This window comes from Protopterus annectens, chromosome 3.part1 (genome assembly GCF_019279795.1).
Source record: "Protopterus annectens isolate FY-2018-M chromosome 3.part1, PAN1.0, whole genome shotgun sequence".
NCBI lineage: Eukaryota > Metazoa > Chordata > Ceratodontiformes > Protopteridae > Protopterus > Protopterus annectens.
Window position 1 is genome coordinate 387,020,665 of NC_056732.1, and position 20,124 is coordinate 387,040,788.

At 38.5% G+C, this 20,124-nt stretch overlaps 1 protein-coding gene across 5 annotated transcripts in view; it reads left to right on the top strand.

Moving 5' to 3' along the window:
* The window catches only part of OSBPL3 (oxysterol binding protein like 3), a 2,414,360-nt gene that overhangs the window by 1,352,690 nt on the left and 1,041,546 nt on the right, over positions 1-20,124 (top strand). For all 5 annotated transcript variants that reach the window (XM_044066857.1, XM_044066855.1, XM_044066859.1 and 2 more), the window contains one exon: positions 6,679-6,795. In XM_044066857.1, the coding sequence (XP_043922792.1) occupies positions 6,679-6,795 (117 nt within the window). The remainder of the gene's footprint in view (positions 1-6,678; positions 6,796-20,124) is intronic.

Sequence of the window (20,124 nt, forward strand, 5' to 3'; positions counted from 1 at the left end):
AGAAAGTCCTAAATCTCTTTTGATTCTGTCACTGGTACTAATCCGAGGGGCTGCATCCTTTAGAAGCAAATATCTCTATTGTTTTATCATATATGGAGGAACTTTCCTACTTTTCCATGAAGCCATACCTTAGCTATCTCTGTCTACCTGTGTTTGCAGCAGGCTGCAAATACACAGTGAAACAAATTATCTACTGAATCATTTATTTGGGACTTTGTAGAAGGGTCCCTGCTCCATCTTGGAACCTAAATTGTGTTGTAGAACTTACCTTGCCTCCTTTTGAGCCTGTAGCCTCTTCAGACATCAAATATACTGATGGAAAACCAACCTTTTAAGTGTCCCTCACTTCAGCCAGAAGGATTTTTGAGCTCCAGGTGCTCGTGTGTAGGGAATTCTTTCTCAGATTTCACAAGGATAGAGTATCTCTAAGTAACAACCCATCCTTAATGTGTTAAGTAGTCATGTGAGTTTCTCTTTACCAGGCTATACATTCCATGATCTACAGAGCAAAGGAGAAAGAGCGTTTCACTCCCTAGATGTGCACAGGCAGCTCAGGTTTTTATCTGCACAAGAATAAGAGTTTCTGGAAATCTGAAAAGCTATTTATAGCCTTTTCAATTAGCAAAACAAGGAAGAACTGTAAGCAAACAAAGTATTTCTAAAGTGATTTCTAATTGTATTGCCTTTTGTTGCAAGTGCCCTGGCAAGAGGTTGCCAGAGCACATCAAGACACATTCCACCAGAGTCACACTGCAGCTACCACAGCCTGTATCAGGAGAATGTCTATCCAGTCCTTTCTGGAGGCAGCCACCTGGTCCTCAGTAAACACTCTCCCCAAACTCCACAATCTGTCCCCAGCTTCTAGAGCTAGAACTGGTTTCACCTCAGCAGTCATGCAAGGACTTATTTCCTTGTCATAATTTTTTTCTGCTAACCACCCTCTTTCTGTCGGTTCGGGAATTCTCCCAAGTGTTACTACTGCAACTCTGTATTACAATGAACATTGTACAATTGTGTATACTTACCATAAATGTAGCTGTTAAAGTTCCTTCTCTATTGCAGTAGCAATTCCCCCCTTCATCCACTCTGTACCTTTGTATGGGGTGGGGTGGGTACCTCTTCTTCCTTCCCCTACATGCAGCTAATTCCCTGTAGGTCTCTGTGGTGTCTCCCACAAAGACAGCATGGGTGGGTCTTGGTCCCCACCAGAGGCAAGGAGAGTTGTGTAAAAAATAACTGAAGAAGTGATGCTGTCTGACAACTGATGTCTTGATGTTGAAAGGGAGGATATCTGCTGGGCATAGGAGAGGGGAAAATGTCTGATATTCAGACTGACCAAGGGCTTCCAGGGCAGGAAATCCCAAGTTTTATTACTGTAAAGTGAAGGCACTCGAACATCTACATTTATGCTAAGTATACACAACTGTGTTTTTCTTTGCCAGGAAAGAACATCAAGTCCGTCCCTCTGTAGAGCTTTCCCATGACCTGTGCTTTGGAGAATTGTTTATGGTGAGGAATTCTTCCATGCAACAGCCTGTAGTTTCCTTACTTTTTCTCTAGAAGTATCTTTGTGAATGTCTGGGAAGAAAGAAGCAGAACTTTGAGTAAAATCCCACCCATGAAGGCCATGCTCAATGATGCTGTCTTTGCAGCCTGGAAGTTTCCAGATGCTGCTCCTACTGCTTACAAGAAAGAGGGATCCTTATATAAGCCTGAGCATTGCAAAGCAAAATCTTGTTTGGGCATCCTAGAATCAACTTTATTGTGATGTGTGAGCTACCACAAGTCTCAACAACCATAGCACCTTTTCAGTTTATTTCCTGGTAAGTAGTCAAAGACAGCGGACAGGGGAGACAAGAAAAATGTTTCCTGTTACATGTTGGAGCTCACACCATTCAACTGTTTATCTCATTCACCCATCTTCAAGTCTTCATTGTGGACTGGCCACTGGAAAAGCTCTCAGCCCCTTCTGATTCTGGGTTAGAAGAGTAACTGGTTAATACACTTACTCCAGTTTTACCATTGAGCTTCTATGTGCCCTTCTTTAGTTTTGACTGTGTCAGTTCTATAGCAAGTGCAGCAAGTTTGTGAGGCTTGGGTTTCTACCTGCATAGGATGGTTCCTAGGTTCCTAGGTGTGTGCTAGGTGTGCTAGGCTAACGGCCCTGGAGCCTTTACAAGCCTAGCCTATACAAGTGCCCTGGCATCGTGGCGCCCGACATTAGTTCCCAGTGCATCTATCAAATAGAGCCAGGCTTTATTTCATTCAGGATGATCAGAAGCAGCAATTCTGGTGAGGTCCTTTTCATCAGGATTCTAGGACTTTCTTTTTTTTATTTTCTTTATTGCAAAAACTTTCCTTCCAGCCCACTTTGCTTCTTCCAGACCAGCCTAGTTCCCAGGAGGAAAAGATGCCAATACAGACTTAGGAAGGCCGCAAGCATCAGGCAGTACTGTCTGCCCCACCTGTTATGGTCAAATTACCAAGAAGGGCAGCTTTGCTATCCCAGCACAACATTTCTTAACTTGACATTAACACATTCTTAGACTTTCCCCTTACTCTGCTAACAATCATCATTTGAAACAAAAGTTTTTCTCACTGTTGTTTATATATATATATAGTGATGTGATATATTTGTGGAACTGTAATTTAACCTTATGTGATGAAACTGTTATTCATTGAGTTTTTTGTTACAGCTTTTAGATAAATCTGTATTTGGAGCTTTTCTCCCCGGGCCTCTGCTGAAAACAGGTTCTGTCCTGGGATAGTTGGACTATCCTGGTAAACAAATGTCAAATAAATAAATATCCTGAAGCAAGGAAGTCTGTATGTTATCTAGACTAATCCCTATTTTCTAAATGAGCATCTGCTTCAGAAACTCTTTTCAGTGATTACCTTTGGAAGTGATCTGTGAGACAGCAGCTGGGTCTTCCATTCAGAATTCTGCCATGTATTGCAAAGAAGGACAGCCTGTGATTAAGGGATAGTTTTGCTATGGCAGTCTCTTAGGGTACATTGGAGAGAGTCACCACCTAAGCTTACATTCATGGGTCATTGCTGTGCTTATAATATTTTTGGAAAGATGGGAATGAGGAAAGCCCTGCAGGACATTTGTGTGAGGTAATTACCATAACAAATATTTTGCTCCATTCATGTCTGTCTTATACAAATACTCTCATTCTGATCCTTCTTGGCTGCTTCTTAACTTGCAAGTTACTGCTATATATTTGTTCTTGTCCTTGTGCTATGTTGATATTTGATGCATGTCTGCTGGGTGGTTATTGAGATGAAAGAACAACCTTTCAGATTCTCTGTAGATAAGAAATGACAGTAAAAGTAGCTACATTTCTGCGGTATGTCACCTTGGGGTAATATATAAAGATAATCAGTGTGATAACATTTTGTTGAAGCCCATAAATATCGAAAGTAGATGTGATTAGATTCCTCCGAGTGCTAGCCGTTCTACATGTTGTCAAAGTTCAGTAATGGGAGAACCTGACTTATGCAACCTGCTACTGGTTTAGACCAAAGAAGTGGTCCTTATTGTTAATTCTTATTATTAATTCTGATAGACAAGGATATTGTGGTTTTAGACTTGTAGGTCATGGCTCTGAAATACTTGCGCTGATCTGTCCCCATAGTCTGAATGACTGGCACATATCCCCCTATTATGTCACTGTCTCAGGTAGCTTGAGGACATGCAGGGGCTCAGAAATAATGACCCTGCTTAGTAGTTACTTTATGTGGCCAGCCCATAGGTTATGACTTCTCAAGAGGCAAGAATGGAATCAGAAATTTATTGTTAGGCTAAGTAACTGACTCTGGTGTACTGTCTTTAGGTTCATCTCACACAAGAATTATCTTGGCACTCCATGCTATATATTCCTTTTATCTTTCTAAGAGAAGATACCACAGAATTGTCACTGAGCTTTTCTCAGAGTGCCTGTGTTTGCCATCTGTGAAGACCTGAATTGGAGCATAAGCCTAGTATCTTGTTTCTAGTCAGAACTCGAACAGAGCTTAATAAAATTTTCAGCTACTAAAACTGAATCTAGAGGTTTCAGAAACTTCTTCAGGTGATCAGACCTGCCTCCTCAAATGGCAGAATTGAAAATGTTTAATCTCCCATTTGGACAGTATGTACAATACAGAATATCTGAAGTTCTGGAAAGCAGATTACTGGGTTGAAGCAGCATGAAAGGAGAGGTACATTGTTTGCTATCCCAGTCCAAAAAGATACACAGGAACATAAGAGAATTAGCTAAGAACATAACCAAATAATCATACTTGTTATGGAAACCTTAGCCAGCTGTTAGCAGACACCTGAAACTGGTGCTTTTTGATGCTTAAGATGTACCCAAGATCATACTGCAGACTTGCATGGATGACTTGTTTTGCTGTAGACAAGGATTTTAGGGTCAAACCTCACTCCTTATGTGGTCTTTTCATTTTTTTAAACAAGAAGCATCTTTATTAAATTATCAGTTATGACACAGGCAATCTTACATTTATATAAATGAAAGCAAATCATATTGACATAGTCTCAGTTGCAAGTGTTTTACATCACAGACTGTACTGACATAATATTAGTTGCAAACAATAAACATCACTTATAATCTACCCAATTATTGTCAGTCAGACATTCTATAGCTCATTCAAAGGGTCTATATTAGAACATCGAAGTTTCAAAACTTTGAATGTTCTAATATCGACCCTTATTCAGCGAACGCTGAAAATAGCGAAGCTACAGAAAACTGAATTTTTTCCTAGGGAAAGAATTCGGTTGTCCATTTCTGTCGCTTCACTATTTTCAGCGCTGTGGTGGAAAGTTACGGGTCAGGTTCAGGTAAGTGTGCGATTGGGCGCAGGTTAGGTGAGTTAGGGTGCGGGTTAGGTATGTGTGCAAGTGTGTGGACATGAGGGTTAGGGTGGGGTAGGCGAGTTAGGGTTAGGGCGTGGGTGAGGTGAGTGTGGCGATAGTGACGGACCTTAGGGTTAGGGTTTGGGTTAAGGTAAGTGGGTAGTTAGTTGTGTATGTACAGTTTAGTGTAGGGTTAGATGTAAGATTTTAGGTGTATGTGTGTGGATTGCTGTTTGTTTGGTGTGCTTGTGTTGTGTGTGTTTTGGAGCAGCAAATTTTCTCCCTAGGAAAAAATTAGCTGTTCTGCATGTTCGATGTTGTAAGCGTTCGCTGAATAGGGGTCGATATTAGAACATTCGAAGTTTTGAAACTTCAGTGTCCTAATATAGACCCCATTCAGATCCTCTCTTCTTTTAAACCTCATCCCTCCTTGTATGTATGGTTCCCACAGTTCCCATTTTCCCTATGTAATTTGCTCCTACTCTTTTCTAAAGATCTCACTTCCAGTTGTTTTATCTCTGTTGCTATATAGGATGTTTGGTCATTCTTGATATAGAACTGGAATTGATGTGTTTCACATTGTGCTAGAGCTACGTGGTAGCACTGTTATCCAGGAGAAGATGGCACTGTATTTTAGCCAACTAGTGATACAGTGTAAGACAAGTCATGTGAATCTGTTTACCAGTTAAACTTTGATTTTTTTTCTCAAGTTATATAACACATAGCATGCCAGTTCTCTCAATGTTTTATGCTTGTAATGTTGTTGAAGAATGGGATACGATCTGTGTGCTCTAGTTTTTCATTACAGGTCTTCCTTTGTTTATTACTAAGGAAAACAAGACCTTCACATTCCATTCTGATTAAAGCTGTGTCTTCTTTGACTGCATGACATGTTGCTCTAATTCTACATTGAATTTGGTTCCCTTTGTCCTTGAAGCATCTCTTTATAATACCTGAATACCATATACATGATCTTAATGCATTGTCAGTGGTACAATAGGTAGCACACTCGTCTTTGGTGCAGAAGGCTTGTAGGTTGTATTCCCATACCAGGTGGATGGATTGCTGACAGTGATGACAATGCAGCATAAGGGGGGTGCTGCACTCCTGAGTCTGTTGTGCTTCAGATGAGATGTTAAGCCAAGGTCCTATCTCCTTTAATTGGTGGTAGCTCAGGTGAATATAAAGTATCCCACTGCACCTACCGAAAAGAGTAGAAGCTCTCTGATGCCCTGGCCAGATTTTCCTAGTTGTCCTGAAAAGAGGCTATTAGCCTGGTGGGACTAATCTAGTCAACAAAGGATAAATAAAAAATAAAATGAATAACACATGGATTGGCTCCTGTGTCTTACCATTATTGGGTATTTTGGTAGTCCCAATGACCTGCATAAAAGTACAATCCATTGTTCTGTGCCACTTGCAGAATTTCCTGCTGTTTCATAAAAACTATCTGAAGTCATTATTTTCAGTTTCATGGAAGAAGATCCTTTGAAAAGTACAATAAGAAAAGAAAAAAATGGTTCTTTTTATGTATTCTTTCAGTTCTATCTCTAGGTACAAATTGTATTAGTTTAAATCAGCTTGACAATGTTGTTTTGTAAATAAATTTGCATCCTACATTCATTTATATTTTTCTACGAATTTCTGCTGCATCATAATTACTGTGATATTTCCTTTCTGTGCTCGTTTTTTATGAAGCTGTAGCCACATAATGTACATAAACTCTGATGTTTATGTCTGTTACTGATAGATGTGTATTGAAATGCCTCATAATTTGATGTTAATGCTAATTATAACTTGTTTTATTATGAGAACAGGATAGCTGGGAGGTTGTTGAAGGACTGCGAGGGAGTGTCAACCTTATCCAAGAGCCTCAGAAGCAGGAAGGCTATCTTTTGAAGAAAAGAAAATGGCCTCTTAAAGGGTGGCATAAGGTAAGATGTTAATGCATGTCATGCATCCTGTGATAGGAGTGGAATCCATGAAGAGATGCCCAAAACCCAGTAAGCTTCTTTGTTTCAAAGATGTTGGATGTGAAGATTAGACTTAAGAATACAAATCCATTTGCACTCTGTTTAATTACCGGTTTCCTAACCAAACTTTGAATTTATTTAGTTTACATTGAACACATAGTACATGTGCATACTGTCAGTTGAAAAAGGTGATATGCTTGTCAAGTCGTCCTTCATGTTGGTTAGTGACTAAATACCACTTTTCCGTTTCTCCAGATCTCATTTCATCTTCTGAATTTGCTTTTACCACAGTCATTTGAGAAAGCTGTTCTTCCCCATGTTTTACTGCATTTTCTAACGTTTTATTGAATTTTTATATTGGGCTGAATTCAGAAAGGTTGCTTCTAGGTGTAATCCTGGTGCACCCAATGTGATAACCATTTCTGATTCACAAATAGCCCTACCATTGTACTGTGGCAGGTTGTCCTCTGCAGCCTACTGCAAATGCTGATGAGGCATTCCAGGAGAGCAGCCTGTGCTAATTAGCCATGTGCTCCTCCCTCAGTAGTGCCTGTAGTATGGTATTTATACTGCCAAGTGATTCAGTCACTCAGGTGAATAAGTTACCTCTGCTGCACAGCAAAGAGCTCACATTCACCTGATCATGTTAGAGGTTAAGTGCTAGGGAGTTTAGCAGACAGGTAGTGTAAGGGGAGTGTGCACATGTGTGCGTGTGTGAGTGTTTGTAGAGGTATGAGTGTGGTGTAAGGTGAGAGTATGTGTGTCTATGTAGACATTCACAGTAAGGGAGATCACTTAGAGGATAGGTAGTGACAGGCTGTGTGCGTGTATGTATGTATGCATGTAGGTAAATGGATGAGTGTATCCATGATTGGTCAAAGAATGGCTGTGTGTGATACCTCCACACACCCCTAGACTAATGAGAAAATCCTGCAGCACTTGAGAGGGGAATACTAGACACCAAGGATACGTTCTTTATGCCATGCCTTACAGACACTTTACTGGAACAAAATGGTCTTGTAACATGAAAGGCATGGGTTGTGGGCAGTAGGCACTAATAATAATAATCCTTTTTTGTCATGCCTTAAAGGTACCTACAAAAAGTCAGGCTCTGTATCCTCAGCACTCATGCACATCTCTTGATTAGAGACTTATCTCTGTCTGTGCCATCACTAGTTACCAGGAATAGTTCTTATATGTTACCTTTAGTGTTTGAAAACAAACAAAAAGTTAAAGTAAAAAGGGTGGGGGAGGTTCAAACTCTGCACCCTTGACACACAGTAAGCAGTAGTGTTTGAGGGTATCTTTAACTTAAAAACAAGTATGAATCTCTAATGTCTGGCAATGTTCGCTGATTACAATAGTCCATGAACTATGAGGATTGGGGCACATGTGAGGCAGCAGCAAAAGATGTCTGTAAAGTCATGGCCACTTGAGAGGGATGGGAGTGTGCTTGTGTGGGAGATATAACAGGATAAAGCTGGTATATAGATGGCAATAGACAGACATTTTAAACTATTAGTTAAAGGTTAATAGAACAGGTGTAGCATCACAATGCACTTCACAAACAGTTAAGAAGAATTATACAGTAAAAGGTTATTAGTATTCCAAAACGTGCATGCTGATGGGATACTCAGTCAGCATGCCCATTGTAAATCGAGCATATCCCAGTAGAAAGTTGTCTGTCCTGCTACTTAAGTCTTCTTGAGCATCCAGCTTTCTACTAGAATATGTTCCTTAGTGCTACCCAAAAGGAATTTTAACAGAAGGACTATTAAACATCAGAAAATAAGGGAACTATAGCAAAATTGTAAATAGTTGAGAAATTTGGTTAGCAACAGTATGACCGATTGTGCTGCTGATACCTATTTCTCTCAACTCTCCACAGTTTTGCAGAACACTCAGATTTTCCTCATATTTTTTTCCCACATCCCTTGTGTGCAGTCATATAAAAAGATTTGACATTTGGAAATCCCTGTCTGCCATACTGCACTATGCTACTATATTGTGCAAGTGTGCAAATGTTCATGTCTTGCTCATAAACAGTACATCACTACAGAGTAGAGGAAGTAAAAGAACACTAAAGTGCCATCATACAATGAAATTATTAAAAGAAAGGCAAATAATTTTTTCCTAAATAATTTCATTTTATAATAGCAATAATCCATGTCTGGGTGTGGGTATCCCAGGATTACCCACAGTTGGCTTTGTTTGATCACTCGTTCTTCGCCCTCTTAGTGAAACCACACCAACAGTGGGTAAATCCTGGAACCCAGTCTTGGATAATTGCTTAATGAAACTAATGTTTGGCATTATTAACTGACAATAAATATTTCTGTGCTGTACAAGGGGCAGGAAAAAATAAGAGGATACATCAGGGACAGGTAAGAGGTATGTTGGTGTGTGTGTGTGTGTGTGTGTGTGTGTGTGTGTGTGTGTGTGTGTGTGTGTTTGAAAGTGCACGTGTGTGGGACAGTGAATGGGAGTTTGCCTGAGCCAACACAATGCATGAACCACAAATGTTAACAAACATAGGAAATGCTGACTTGTGCTCACAGTACTTGAGATAAATTCAGAGACATGTATATTAGCCCATAAATAAGCCTTTCCTCATTATGGCTAGCATCTCTCTGAGTTGCATTTTCTTTCATTGTGGAAACAGTCCCTTTTGACTACAGCTCATAGGTTCATATGTTCCTTGGTTAGTGCTAGGCAGTTGGTCTGCAGCCAGGGGTGGGGTTCTTTCTGAATCCCTGGGATCATCATAGGAGGTTAAAGGTCAAGTTTATTTATACATTTTTATTCAAAACATGGTTAACACAAAAGTTAACTAAACAAAGACGAAACTTTAACAAGTGATAGTGTACAATAAATAAAGCCATTTCAAATAAATAAGACTTTAATGTTTGCCTAAAGCTGACCAGTGAGAAGCCAGTGTGGTATCAAGTTCCACAAGTGAGAAGCTTGATAGAAAAGGACAGAGCTGTGGTGCAGCAATTTGCATTGTCACCTCACAGCAAGAGGTTCTGTGGCTGGATTCTTGGCTGGGGTGCCTTCTATGTGGAGTCTACATGTCCTCCCTGCATTCATGTGGGTTTCCTCTGAGTGCTCCTGTTTCCTCCCACATTACGTCTGGAGCATTTCTCCCCAGGCCTCCGCTGAAAATTAGCTCACTTCAAGTCAGAATTTCCCGGTAAACAAATATTTTTTAAAAAAATGTACGAAAACCTGAGGTCCTATGCTTAACCCCGAGGAACTGCCGGTGCAAAACCCACAAAGGACAATAGCGTACATTAAATTGTTTTGGGTAATGGGCTCAGGTCGTGAATGAACTAATACTAATATATCTTGTACATTATCCTATAATGAATAGGAAGCCAATGAATTCTACACAGAGCAGGCATAATATGCTGGTAACAAGAAGTACCAGTAATTCACCTAGCTGCACACTTCTGCACAGTCTATATATGGTCAAATGCAGAATTTTTAGTCCCAGGTAAAGGGCATTGCAGTAATCCAATCTGGAAGAGAACAGAGCATGAACAAGAGAAAGATCGACTTGTAGTAGTAAGTGCTTGATCCTGGAAATGTCTCCCAGAAGGGAACTTAATTTCACTACAGATTATGATACCTTGTTCCAAAATGTTAGCCATGAGTGATAAATAATACCAGAACTCTGTACTTTACTAACAAATTCAAGCTTTTCACCACCATACATGAGAAAATTGGGTTATGATATGGTGGAAGAGTCTTTCAAAGTTGCATGTACTGCCAAGACCTACTTCTGCACAGAGTGTTCAGTTTTAATCAATTCATGGGTAACTGAGAATGTATGGCTTGAATGTCATCGGCCATAGAATAAATATTTGCTATCTCATCCTGTAGGAAAGCGAAACAGATCTAGGTGTCATCGACATAGCTGTAGTATGCTAACCCCTTTTCCCTTAAAAGTTTTCTTGAAGGAGAATATACATACATAGAAACACACACACACACACACACACACACACACACACACACACACACACACACACACACACACACACACACACACACACAGTATGAGCAGTAGCCTCTGACTCTTTAATTATCTTCTACCTAGACAACCTCCACCTTCAGATACCTAGGATTATGGCTTGATCAGTCACTAAACTTCCATTTCCTCATAGACAAAGTGTATGCCAAAATAAACTCCCTCCTCTTCTGTGCCAAAACAATCTCCTCTTTTGTATCCCTACCAGCCAGAGCAACCATTGCAAAGGAGTTCTCCTTTCTCAACTTGAATATGGGCTCCCAAGTTTTGCTTCTGTCTCCAAGAATAACATTGCCACAAATCAGACTATCTCTAACAGCATCTGCCAATTCATTACAAACTCACTGTCTCACCCTAGAAAAAGTCAAATAGCTACTCATAAAATAAGGATCTAAACTGCTTTTAGGATCCCAACTCTACAAACTACTCCAACTTCACACATTTTCTTCCCTTGTAGCCAGACTTCCTCATACAATCTGAGACACTACTCACAAACTGTCATTACTCCTAGAACTAAACTCTCCCGCACTGTACATACTTTCTTCTCTCAGTCACTTACTTTTTGGAAATCTCTCCCCATCAACATCAACAAAGTCAACACTTATTCCAAATTCAGAATGCAACTCAAAAAAGCACTTCATCCAAGCCAAATGCTCCTGCTTCAAAACAGATGTCAAATCTCCTTTGAGTCTCTTCTCCTGTTTCAAGATTCACTGAAGATATATATTTTGTACATTATGCTCTGCTTGATTGTACATTGCAATGTACTTGTATATAAACTGCTCTTTTTTCTGTATAATCAGTCTGAACTACTCTGCTGTTGATTACGTTTCTCTATTTTTTGTTTATGAAATGTTTTGTACTTTAACTGGGTGAACCTGAAATTGGTCAGTATTGATCAGTGCACTACCCTGGTAAACAAACAAAATAAAATAAATAAGTAAAGGTCCCGTGATATAATCCTGTGGTATTCAGCAGTTGACATGTTACAAAGATGAATTGTTGAGTCCTGAACAAAACCCTAAAAGTATGATTGGACAAGTATGAAATAAACGAGTTGAGGTCCATAGCAAAAAATACCACAGTAAGAGTGCAAGCATTCTGTGAAGATTCTGGGGTCCATAGTGTTAAATGCTGCAGAGAAATCTAGGAGGACCAACAATGTATAGCAGTGCCGGGTTCTTGTTATCAGGAGATTATTAGCCACTGTCATAAGAGCAGTTTCAGTACTACTGAGAGTATGAAAACCTGACTCCAAAAGGATTCATTAGTCCACTATCTGTAAGATATGTCTGTAGTTGCTTATAAGATAGCCTTCTCAATACCTTTACCTAAAAAGGGAGGTTAGATGTTGGGCCATAGTTCTTTAAATTTTTCTCATTCAAAGAAGGTGTCGTGATGGTTGGGATAACCAGAACCTCTTTCAAGGCTGAAGTAAATATTCCATCCTTCAATGATGTAATCAACATCTGTTAAATGACTGGACCAAGTGCATTAAAACTGGCCTTTACAACAAACTCCAGAAGGTGTAGGATTTTTTTTCTTGGAAGTGTTTACATAGGTTTTGTTATACCTCGAGCAGACTTCAGAGAATTTCTCCTCAGGTGTATTGCATATGGTGGGGGTGCGATGAGAAAGAGAGATAATTGGGAACTTTTTTTTTTATAATTGGGAATTTAACAGGTTGGTACATTTTAAAAATTCCATGCGGAGGTACTGTGTCTGAAATATTGACGAGCAAGTGGTTTTAACTAAAGAAATTATCATTTTGAGCTGGGATACAGGATTTGAATTGCGCAGACATAGTAAGGTTTTACTAAGTTTAATGCTACTGGCTACGCACAAAAAGGCAATTACTAAAAAATGGAAATCAAAATCTAAACCGGCTGTTACAGAAGTACTGAATATTATAAAGCAGATAAAAGAACTGAAGAATAGCTCTTAAGGGAAAGGGCAAACTGTATATAAATCAACGGAATCTGAGTGAAAAGTACATGCAGAATAATGTTCAGGAGGAGAAGTAAAATTTAAGGGGAGGCAGAATGGAGCAATTTATGTAAAGCTGGAGTGAATGAGAAATGTTAAAAATAAAATGTATACTACATGAAAATAGCAAAGGAGATGTTATAGTTTTTCTTTTGTTTTCTTTTCTTTTCCATTACTGTATATGTACCTACGACACTGTTTGAAAAATGTCATGTTTAGTAAAGATCTTAAAAAATGTCTATAACCAGCCTTGATGGACAAATATCCAGCTCACATTTTGTCATTTGCAAACTAGAAGAAACTGTAGTAAACTCATCTAAATCAGGAATACTGAATACCAAAGAAGACATAGAAAGATGGAGCTTATGCCACCACCCTTGGGGTCAAGTCAGAGCAAGAGCAGACCTGATGAAGACAATCTTGTCAGCAAAAACTCAAGTAGCAGACTCTCATTCTGAGCCAGATAAAGCTCTTCTGGTCAGACAGCCTGGGCTGCACAGTGTCTCCACTACCCAGAAGAGTGATGATCATTGAGTGGCCACTGAAGAGCTCTCCATAGGCAGAAATGTCATAATCATAGATGCTAGATTAAGAATGATTAAGATGTCCACCCCAGTGTTTACATATTAAGCGTTATCATCTGCAAGGCAGAATTGTAGATGCACTCAGTCTGGGTTGAATGAAAGGGTATAAAGCCAGCAGTAAAGATCTACTGTAATATAAAACATGTTACACTTTTCAGAAAAAAAATTGAATACGTACATATCAGTCAAACAGTTTTAAATACACTGTGAAGTACAGTAAACCAATGGTGATGTATAAATAGCAAGCTACCAGACCTGAGAAAAGATAATGTCAAATAAATGCATATAAAATAAACAGTATTAAAATAGGATAAAAACAAGCACTTTAAAAGCAGAAATAAACGTAATGAAATGAGTAGAATTGTAAAATAAAGTGAACCAGTGGGAATCTCTAAATAAAAATCGACTAAAATGTCAAAGAATCTTGGGAATAAGCAGGAAATAAACAGCCCTGAGAAGAGATGAAATGAATGCATAAAGAATAGCACTAAAATAGGATACAAACAAATGGTGTAAAATAGAAATAATATTAATGAAATGAGTAGAGCTGAGTTAACAACAATCTCTAAAGTAAATCAATTCATTCCTTAAAAACAGAATGCTTAAGTATGAATGAAAGAAACAGTCTCTTGAGTAAATTGATTTGGTTCTTGTAGTAAAGCAGCAGAAATAAGTTAATACATTTTGAGCCCCAACATTATTTAGGATTCATTGTGATGTAAGTATTGTGGAAAGAAGAACTCTTACCCTCTTCCTTCTCCTTTCTCCTCTAGTAACTAGAGTTGGGAATACCTCACTGAAGCCCACAGCATAAATCTTAGTCCAGAGACTGTCAGATAGTGAGACAAAGCCACAATCAAGCTCAGACCATCCAGGCTGTCCAAGGCAATAAAGAAACAAACATGCACTCTGTGTTAATCCAACAGCACCTAAACCAAAACCGGTGTTAAATGGTAGTTACAAATCCATACAACCCATAGTGGCATTTGCAGGGAACAACAAATACAAATAGCAAACCCAGTGCATAAGCAGCAGCCAAAAGCCAACAAATGATGAGTCAGTCTATAGCCAGTGACACACTCTGACATTGCCCAAGCATCCACCATGAAGTTCTGTCAGTAAGAGAATCTTCTCAGGGATCTGCTATAGTCAGATTCAGTCACTGAGCCAACCACACAGACAAATAAGTACCATCACAGGAGGTTTTATGGAATCCAAATTTTGGAATGGTTTATACATCAGATTTTAACATGAAAATATCCAATATGAAGATTTTTTTTCTTCAGCATTCTTTAAATTTCAGAGAATTTTGATTTAAACTTGGTAACAATGTGCAATCTCTTATATGTTTCTTAACCATATTTCTTAAACCTTCTCAGGACATCCATTTCAGTTATGGTAATTTTTTTTACTAGATTTCTATTAACATGAAAAAATGTTATAATATCTTTAATTGGCTTGTTTGTAAGTTGTTTGAAGGAATATGTAAAATTGCAAAATTCCAAATGAGAGTATAATCATAAATGCCCAAAGCTGTCATTTTTTTGTAATGGTATGCAAATTAATTTCATATTTGAACATTCACAAATTATATGTAAAATGCATGTATATGACAGTTTCGTAAGAGATTTTGAAAATGTACTGATACTTTGATGGGTATAAGATATGCATTGTGCAAAATCATAAGTTGGTTATAGTAAGATTTCACAAGAGGAATGAGTTTTTTATTTGCTGTATATTTCACCATAATGAAGTACTTTTTACATCAAAATCATATGATAGCCATGATGATGGTGTTCGTGTATATTGTTATATTTGTAGTTTATTATTAAATTCTAGGAATTTGAGTTGGCTTTCTTTGATATTAGTGTGAATTATAGCTGTTGGAAATTTTTTATGTTGGGTTCTTCTGTGATAGTATAGTGAAGCTTAAATATTAAGCTGTTCTGTATTATATTTATCATGAGTAGGTATCCTGTACATAGTGACAGTGATATATATGTCCGCAGTTCATTTGTAGATTACAGATTTTTTTAGAATGTTTTGAAGCAATGGATGTTTTGATAAGGCAATTATTTTTCCCAGATAGTAAGATATTACAGTTATTTTCAATAGGATAGAAATATTACTTAAATTGGATTGTGCTGGACTTGATTGTATTACTAAATAAGTTACAAATTTTTAATAATTTAAGTTTTTAAGACAATGGCGTTTGGATAACACTTAACATGTATTAATAGCTTTGGATCAAGAAGACTTCAGTACAAGGCTGCCCTTATTAAATAAAATGGCTTTAAATAGCCTGCTTGACTTAATTATTAAATAACAAGTTGAAATGCCTGGTAAACTTATACCTCTAAATTGTTTAGGACAGTGATGGCAAACCTATGATACGCATGTCAAAGGTGACATGCCATGACATTTTGGGTGAGAGACCAGCGTTCACAAACACCCAAGTTACCAAAAAAACTGCTTTTGCATTTGTTGCTTGTGTGAAGTGTTTTCTGCCAGGAGCCAGTTCAACAACACTGCTGCAGAGGTAAGGAATTATTAATCTCAAAGACTATATTGGTATACTTTCTCGATAGTCTGCAAAGGGCAGTGCTGACATTGTTTTCTCTTCATGGTTACACTTCTGCAAAGGGCAGGTAGTTTGCATTTCTAGGAGTTTGCTGTTTTACATTCTTCTCAACTGTCACTCTTACTCCCTACTAAAACTGGCAATTTTTTACACTTAATAATGGCAATAATTAGATTTATAGACTAATTTTACTTAATTTATATTTATTCACATTCATTTTTTTCTGTCAGTGTCTCAAATTAATAATACAGTAGTTTAAAACTGTCCATGTCTGTTATTTGTAGATTAGTCCCAGATTCCGTTGAGCTTTATCCCTGATGAATTGATAGCCATGGTGTTATACTTATTTTTATTTATTTATTTAGTTAGTTAATTTTTTTATTCTTTTTTTTGTTTGGGGGGGGGGGGTGACACACAAGCCGAGTCAAGTTAGGCATTTTTCAAATTTGTGACACTCCAAACCCAAAAGGTTCACCATCATTGGTTTAGGAGCACTCAGTTTAGCATAAGAGTTTGAGAAACTTGATCCTCTAAGCCAATGAAAATGTTGTAGCATTAAATAGTTTACATGGAATTTGGTATCAGGTAGACATAATATAAAACAACATTTTTGGAAATGCATTCATTTTAAATTTTGCTGCTTTTTGAAAGAAATGAAAATATTATCTTTGCCCATTTGTTTGGTTAAGCTTCTGTAGATGACCAACATGTTTAATATTTTTGTTTAGTGTTCGGTGTTGTTGAAAAACAATCTTGGAGCTTTCTTCATCTGAGACTATTGAGATGTCTGTAATCAAAATAGTGTGATTGAAACATTTTGTCTCCAAAGTAGGTATCTAGAGAATTTTTCAAACTTGGAAGGTCACAAGATTGAATGATAGAGAGGGTAAAGAATGCCTTAGCCTACTAGGTCTACAAAGAAAACTGTTCCCTTTCAATGAAGTTTGAAAACTGGTAATGCCACCCAGATGATGATGATCTTATTACCATAATTATGAGAATTAAACACACCTAATACCAAACCCAAAACTTAACATTTGGGATACATTTAAAGGAAAATCAAGTCACCAATAATTATCCTATAGGAGACAGAATATTAGTAGAGGCACGAAAGCCTGTTCATATATCTTAGATACTTAACCTTGGAAACTTGCCTAGTATAGGTTCTTTGTATCCTCTCTAGTGTGATTATTTGTGAGATAGTATGTATGCACACTGAAGCACAGTAGTCAATGTGGAGTCTTATAACTGACTTTAATAGGTGGAGCTAGGAACTGGTTGTCCCCACTACACAACGTACAAGACATAGCTCTTACTGTTGAACAGGACTTTCCAATAATAACTGTAAAATTGGCATTAAAATTCAAGTGACCATCAGTCATGACTCCCAGGTCATTGATGTTGGTACTCGCAGACAAAATGGAGTTATCCATGGCATAAGACTATTTTTATTATCACAGTGAAGCACCCTACACATTGATTCATTAAAAGTACATACACACATATATATATATATATATATATATATATATATATATATATATATGTATGTGTGTGTGTCTACTTCATTTGATCGACAGACCATTTGATCGAAACCCATTTGATCGAAATTTCATTTGGTCGAAAACCAGAATTCAAGGCATAAAACTGGGATTTGTCCCCCTTCCCAATGTCATGCGACCCTGGAGTTGGTATATATAGTTAGGGAGGGCACAGCCCCCCCACATTGCGGGGGTGTGGGGATCGAAGCCCCCCCCCCACCTAGTTTCCTTTAAAAGAAGAAAATAAAACAAAAAGTACACATTTTAAATGAAAATAGGTGGGGGGCTTTGCCCCCCACATCCACCAATGTGGGGGGCAGTGCCCCCCACATCCCCCAATGTGGGTGGCTGTGCCCCCCACACCCCCCTAATTATATATACCAACTCCAGGGTCGCACAACATTGGGGGAGGGACAAATCCCAGTTTTATGACTTGAATACTGGTTTTAAACCAAAAGAAAATAAAACAAAAAGTACACATTTTAAATGAAAATAGGTGGGGGGCTTTGCCCCCCACATCCACCAATGTGGGGGGCAGTGCCCCCCACATCCCCCAATGTGGGTGGCTGTGCCCCCCACACCCCCCTAATTATATATACCAACTCCAGGGTCGCACAACATTGGGGGAGGGACAAATCCCAGTTTTATGACTTGAATACTGGTTTTAAACCAAATGAAATTTCGATCAAATGGGTTTCGATCAAATGGTCTCGTTGATCAAATGAAGTAGACCCGTATATATATATATATATATATATATATATTTGTTTTTTTTTTTTTTTTGTTTTTTTTGAGACCACTGATAGAGGCAACAAAGGGTTGCTTGGTCAGCAGGTTTTGTAACATTTGCTTACCCATATACTCATGGTAGTTGGAAAGTTAGAAATGAAAAACTCTAAACAGAAAGCACCTAAGCACAGAGCCTGCAAAAGGGGGGGGGTCACCTACATTTACAGCTTTCTCATCCAAGTATGTATTCTTGATTTTTAACTCTGCATATCATATCCTGTAACCACTTGCCAACCCACTTAACAAAATATCTATTAATGTTGACAGATAACATTAAATGTAACAACTCTTTGTGAGGAGCTGAAACAGAGGTTTTCACTAGTGGTTGCTTGTACTAGCAGCAAATTCATCATGTGGAATATGACTTGGCTGCTTCCCATGTGCCCAAATATGTTTCCATATTGGTGTCATCACATTAAGTGCCCTTGGATGGGGAAGTGACAGGCATACCTAAGCTTTTTATGTGCTTGTGCGTATCTGGTACATCATGGGTTGTGTTTGTGGTCCTTTGTAGCTGAGTGAACTGTGACATGTGTACAGCATAATCTGTTTTTCGTATTTTGTCACTTTTTGAAAGGGTGCTCTGGCTGAGATACAGTTTGCATAGCACACACAGTGAACAAATGTCAGCAAAGACTCAAGTAGCAGTGTCTTTTACCTTGGTCTTGGCATTGGCTAAGGTTTGCATATCTGTCATAGTGGTATTGGGGCATGTCACTGAGTCACTAGTTTGACACATATTGCATAGGCATTTTATACATATTGGTTTGAGTAAACATCCAGACAGTGGTAAAATGGAATGCTACTGGTGAGCTGTGCCCAAACAGTGATGAAGTGTTCCACCACTCATGAGCTGTGCATAGACAGTGGTGAAATGCTACACCACTGGTGAGCTGTGCCCGGACAGTGGTGAAATGATACACCACTGGTGAGCTGTGCCCAGAGTGGTGAAATGCTGCACCACTGGTGAGCTCTGCCCATTGTGTCACACATACTAGTGGTTGTGCTGTCTTTGCATCATGTTCGTCTTCATCCTGTCATATGGAATAGTCTGCTTCCTCCTATTCCATGTGGTGTTACTGTCAGCCACATATTGTGCAGGGCATGGCAGGGGAATCTTTGCAGCCTTTTAGGTGAGTACTAGATCATACCATTTCTGTTATCTTTCCAACTGTTCTGCACCTTCAAAACACCAGTGTACTCTGCACTGCTGCACATGCCAGTCACTGTACTGTTTGTACGTTTTCTTAGCAAACTCTTGCAGATGTCAAGGGACATCTTTGATAGTAAAAGTAGACCATATCAGTCTCTTTATTTCTACCTTTTGCCTTTTCTGTCTACTGTTGTTTCCTTAGTCTTCCAAAATGCTTTTTAACATGTACACTTACCTGCAAGATAGCTTTCTGGTATTTGTTCTTTGGTTGGTGGCTAACTGATGCTACTCATTTGCCATGGATAAGTTAGCATCATGGCATTCCCAGGTTGCTTGCAGAATACATTGATGATAATGCCATCTGTGCTGCAACAACCAGGTCATCCTTAACCCTGAAAACAAAGCTGTTACTCTTCCTACCTAAAAGGTTCAACAATATTAAACCCTCCTTCTCCACACAGTCCCTTAATAACACTCCCATTCGGGTAGAATCCAGTACTAAGTTCTTAGGTGTAACCATCGACGATCAGCTTAAATTTGACTGTTAACCGTATCAAAAAGACTCATTCAAAACTAGGGCTCCTTTACCATAACAAGAAATTCCTTACCTCTGAAGCCAAAAT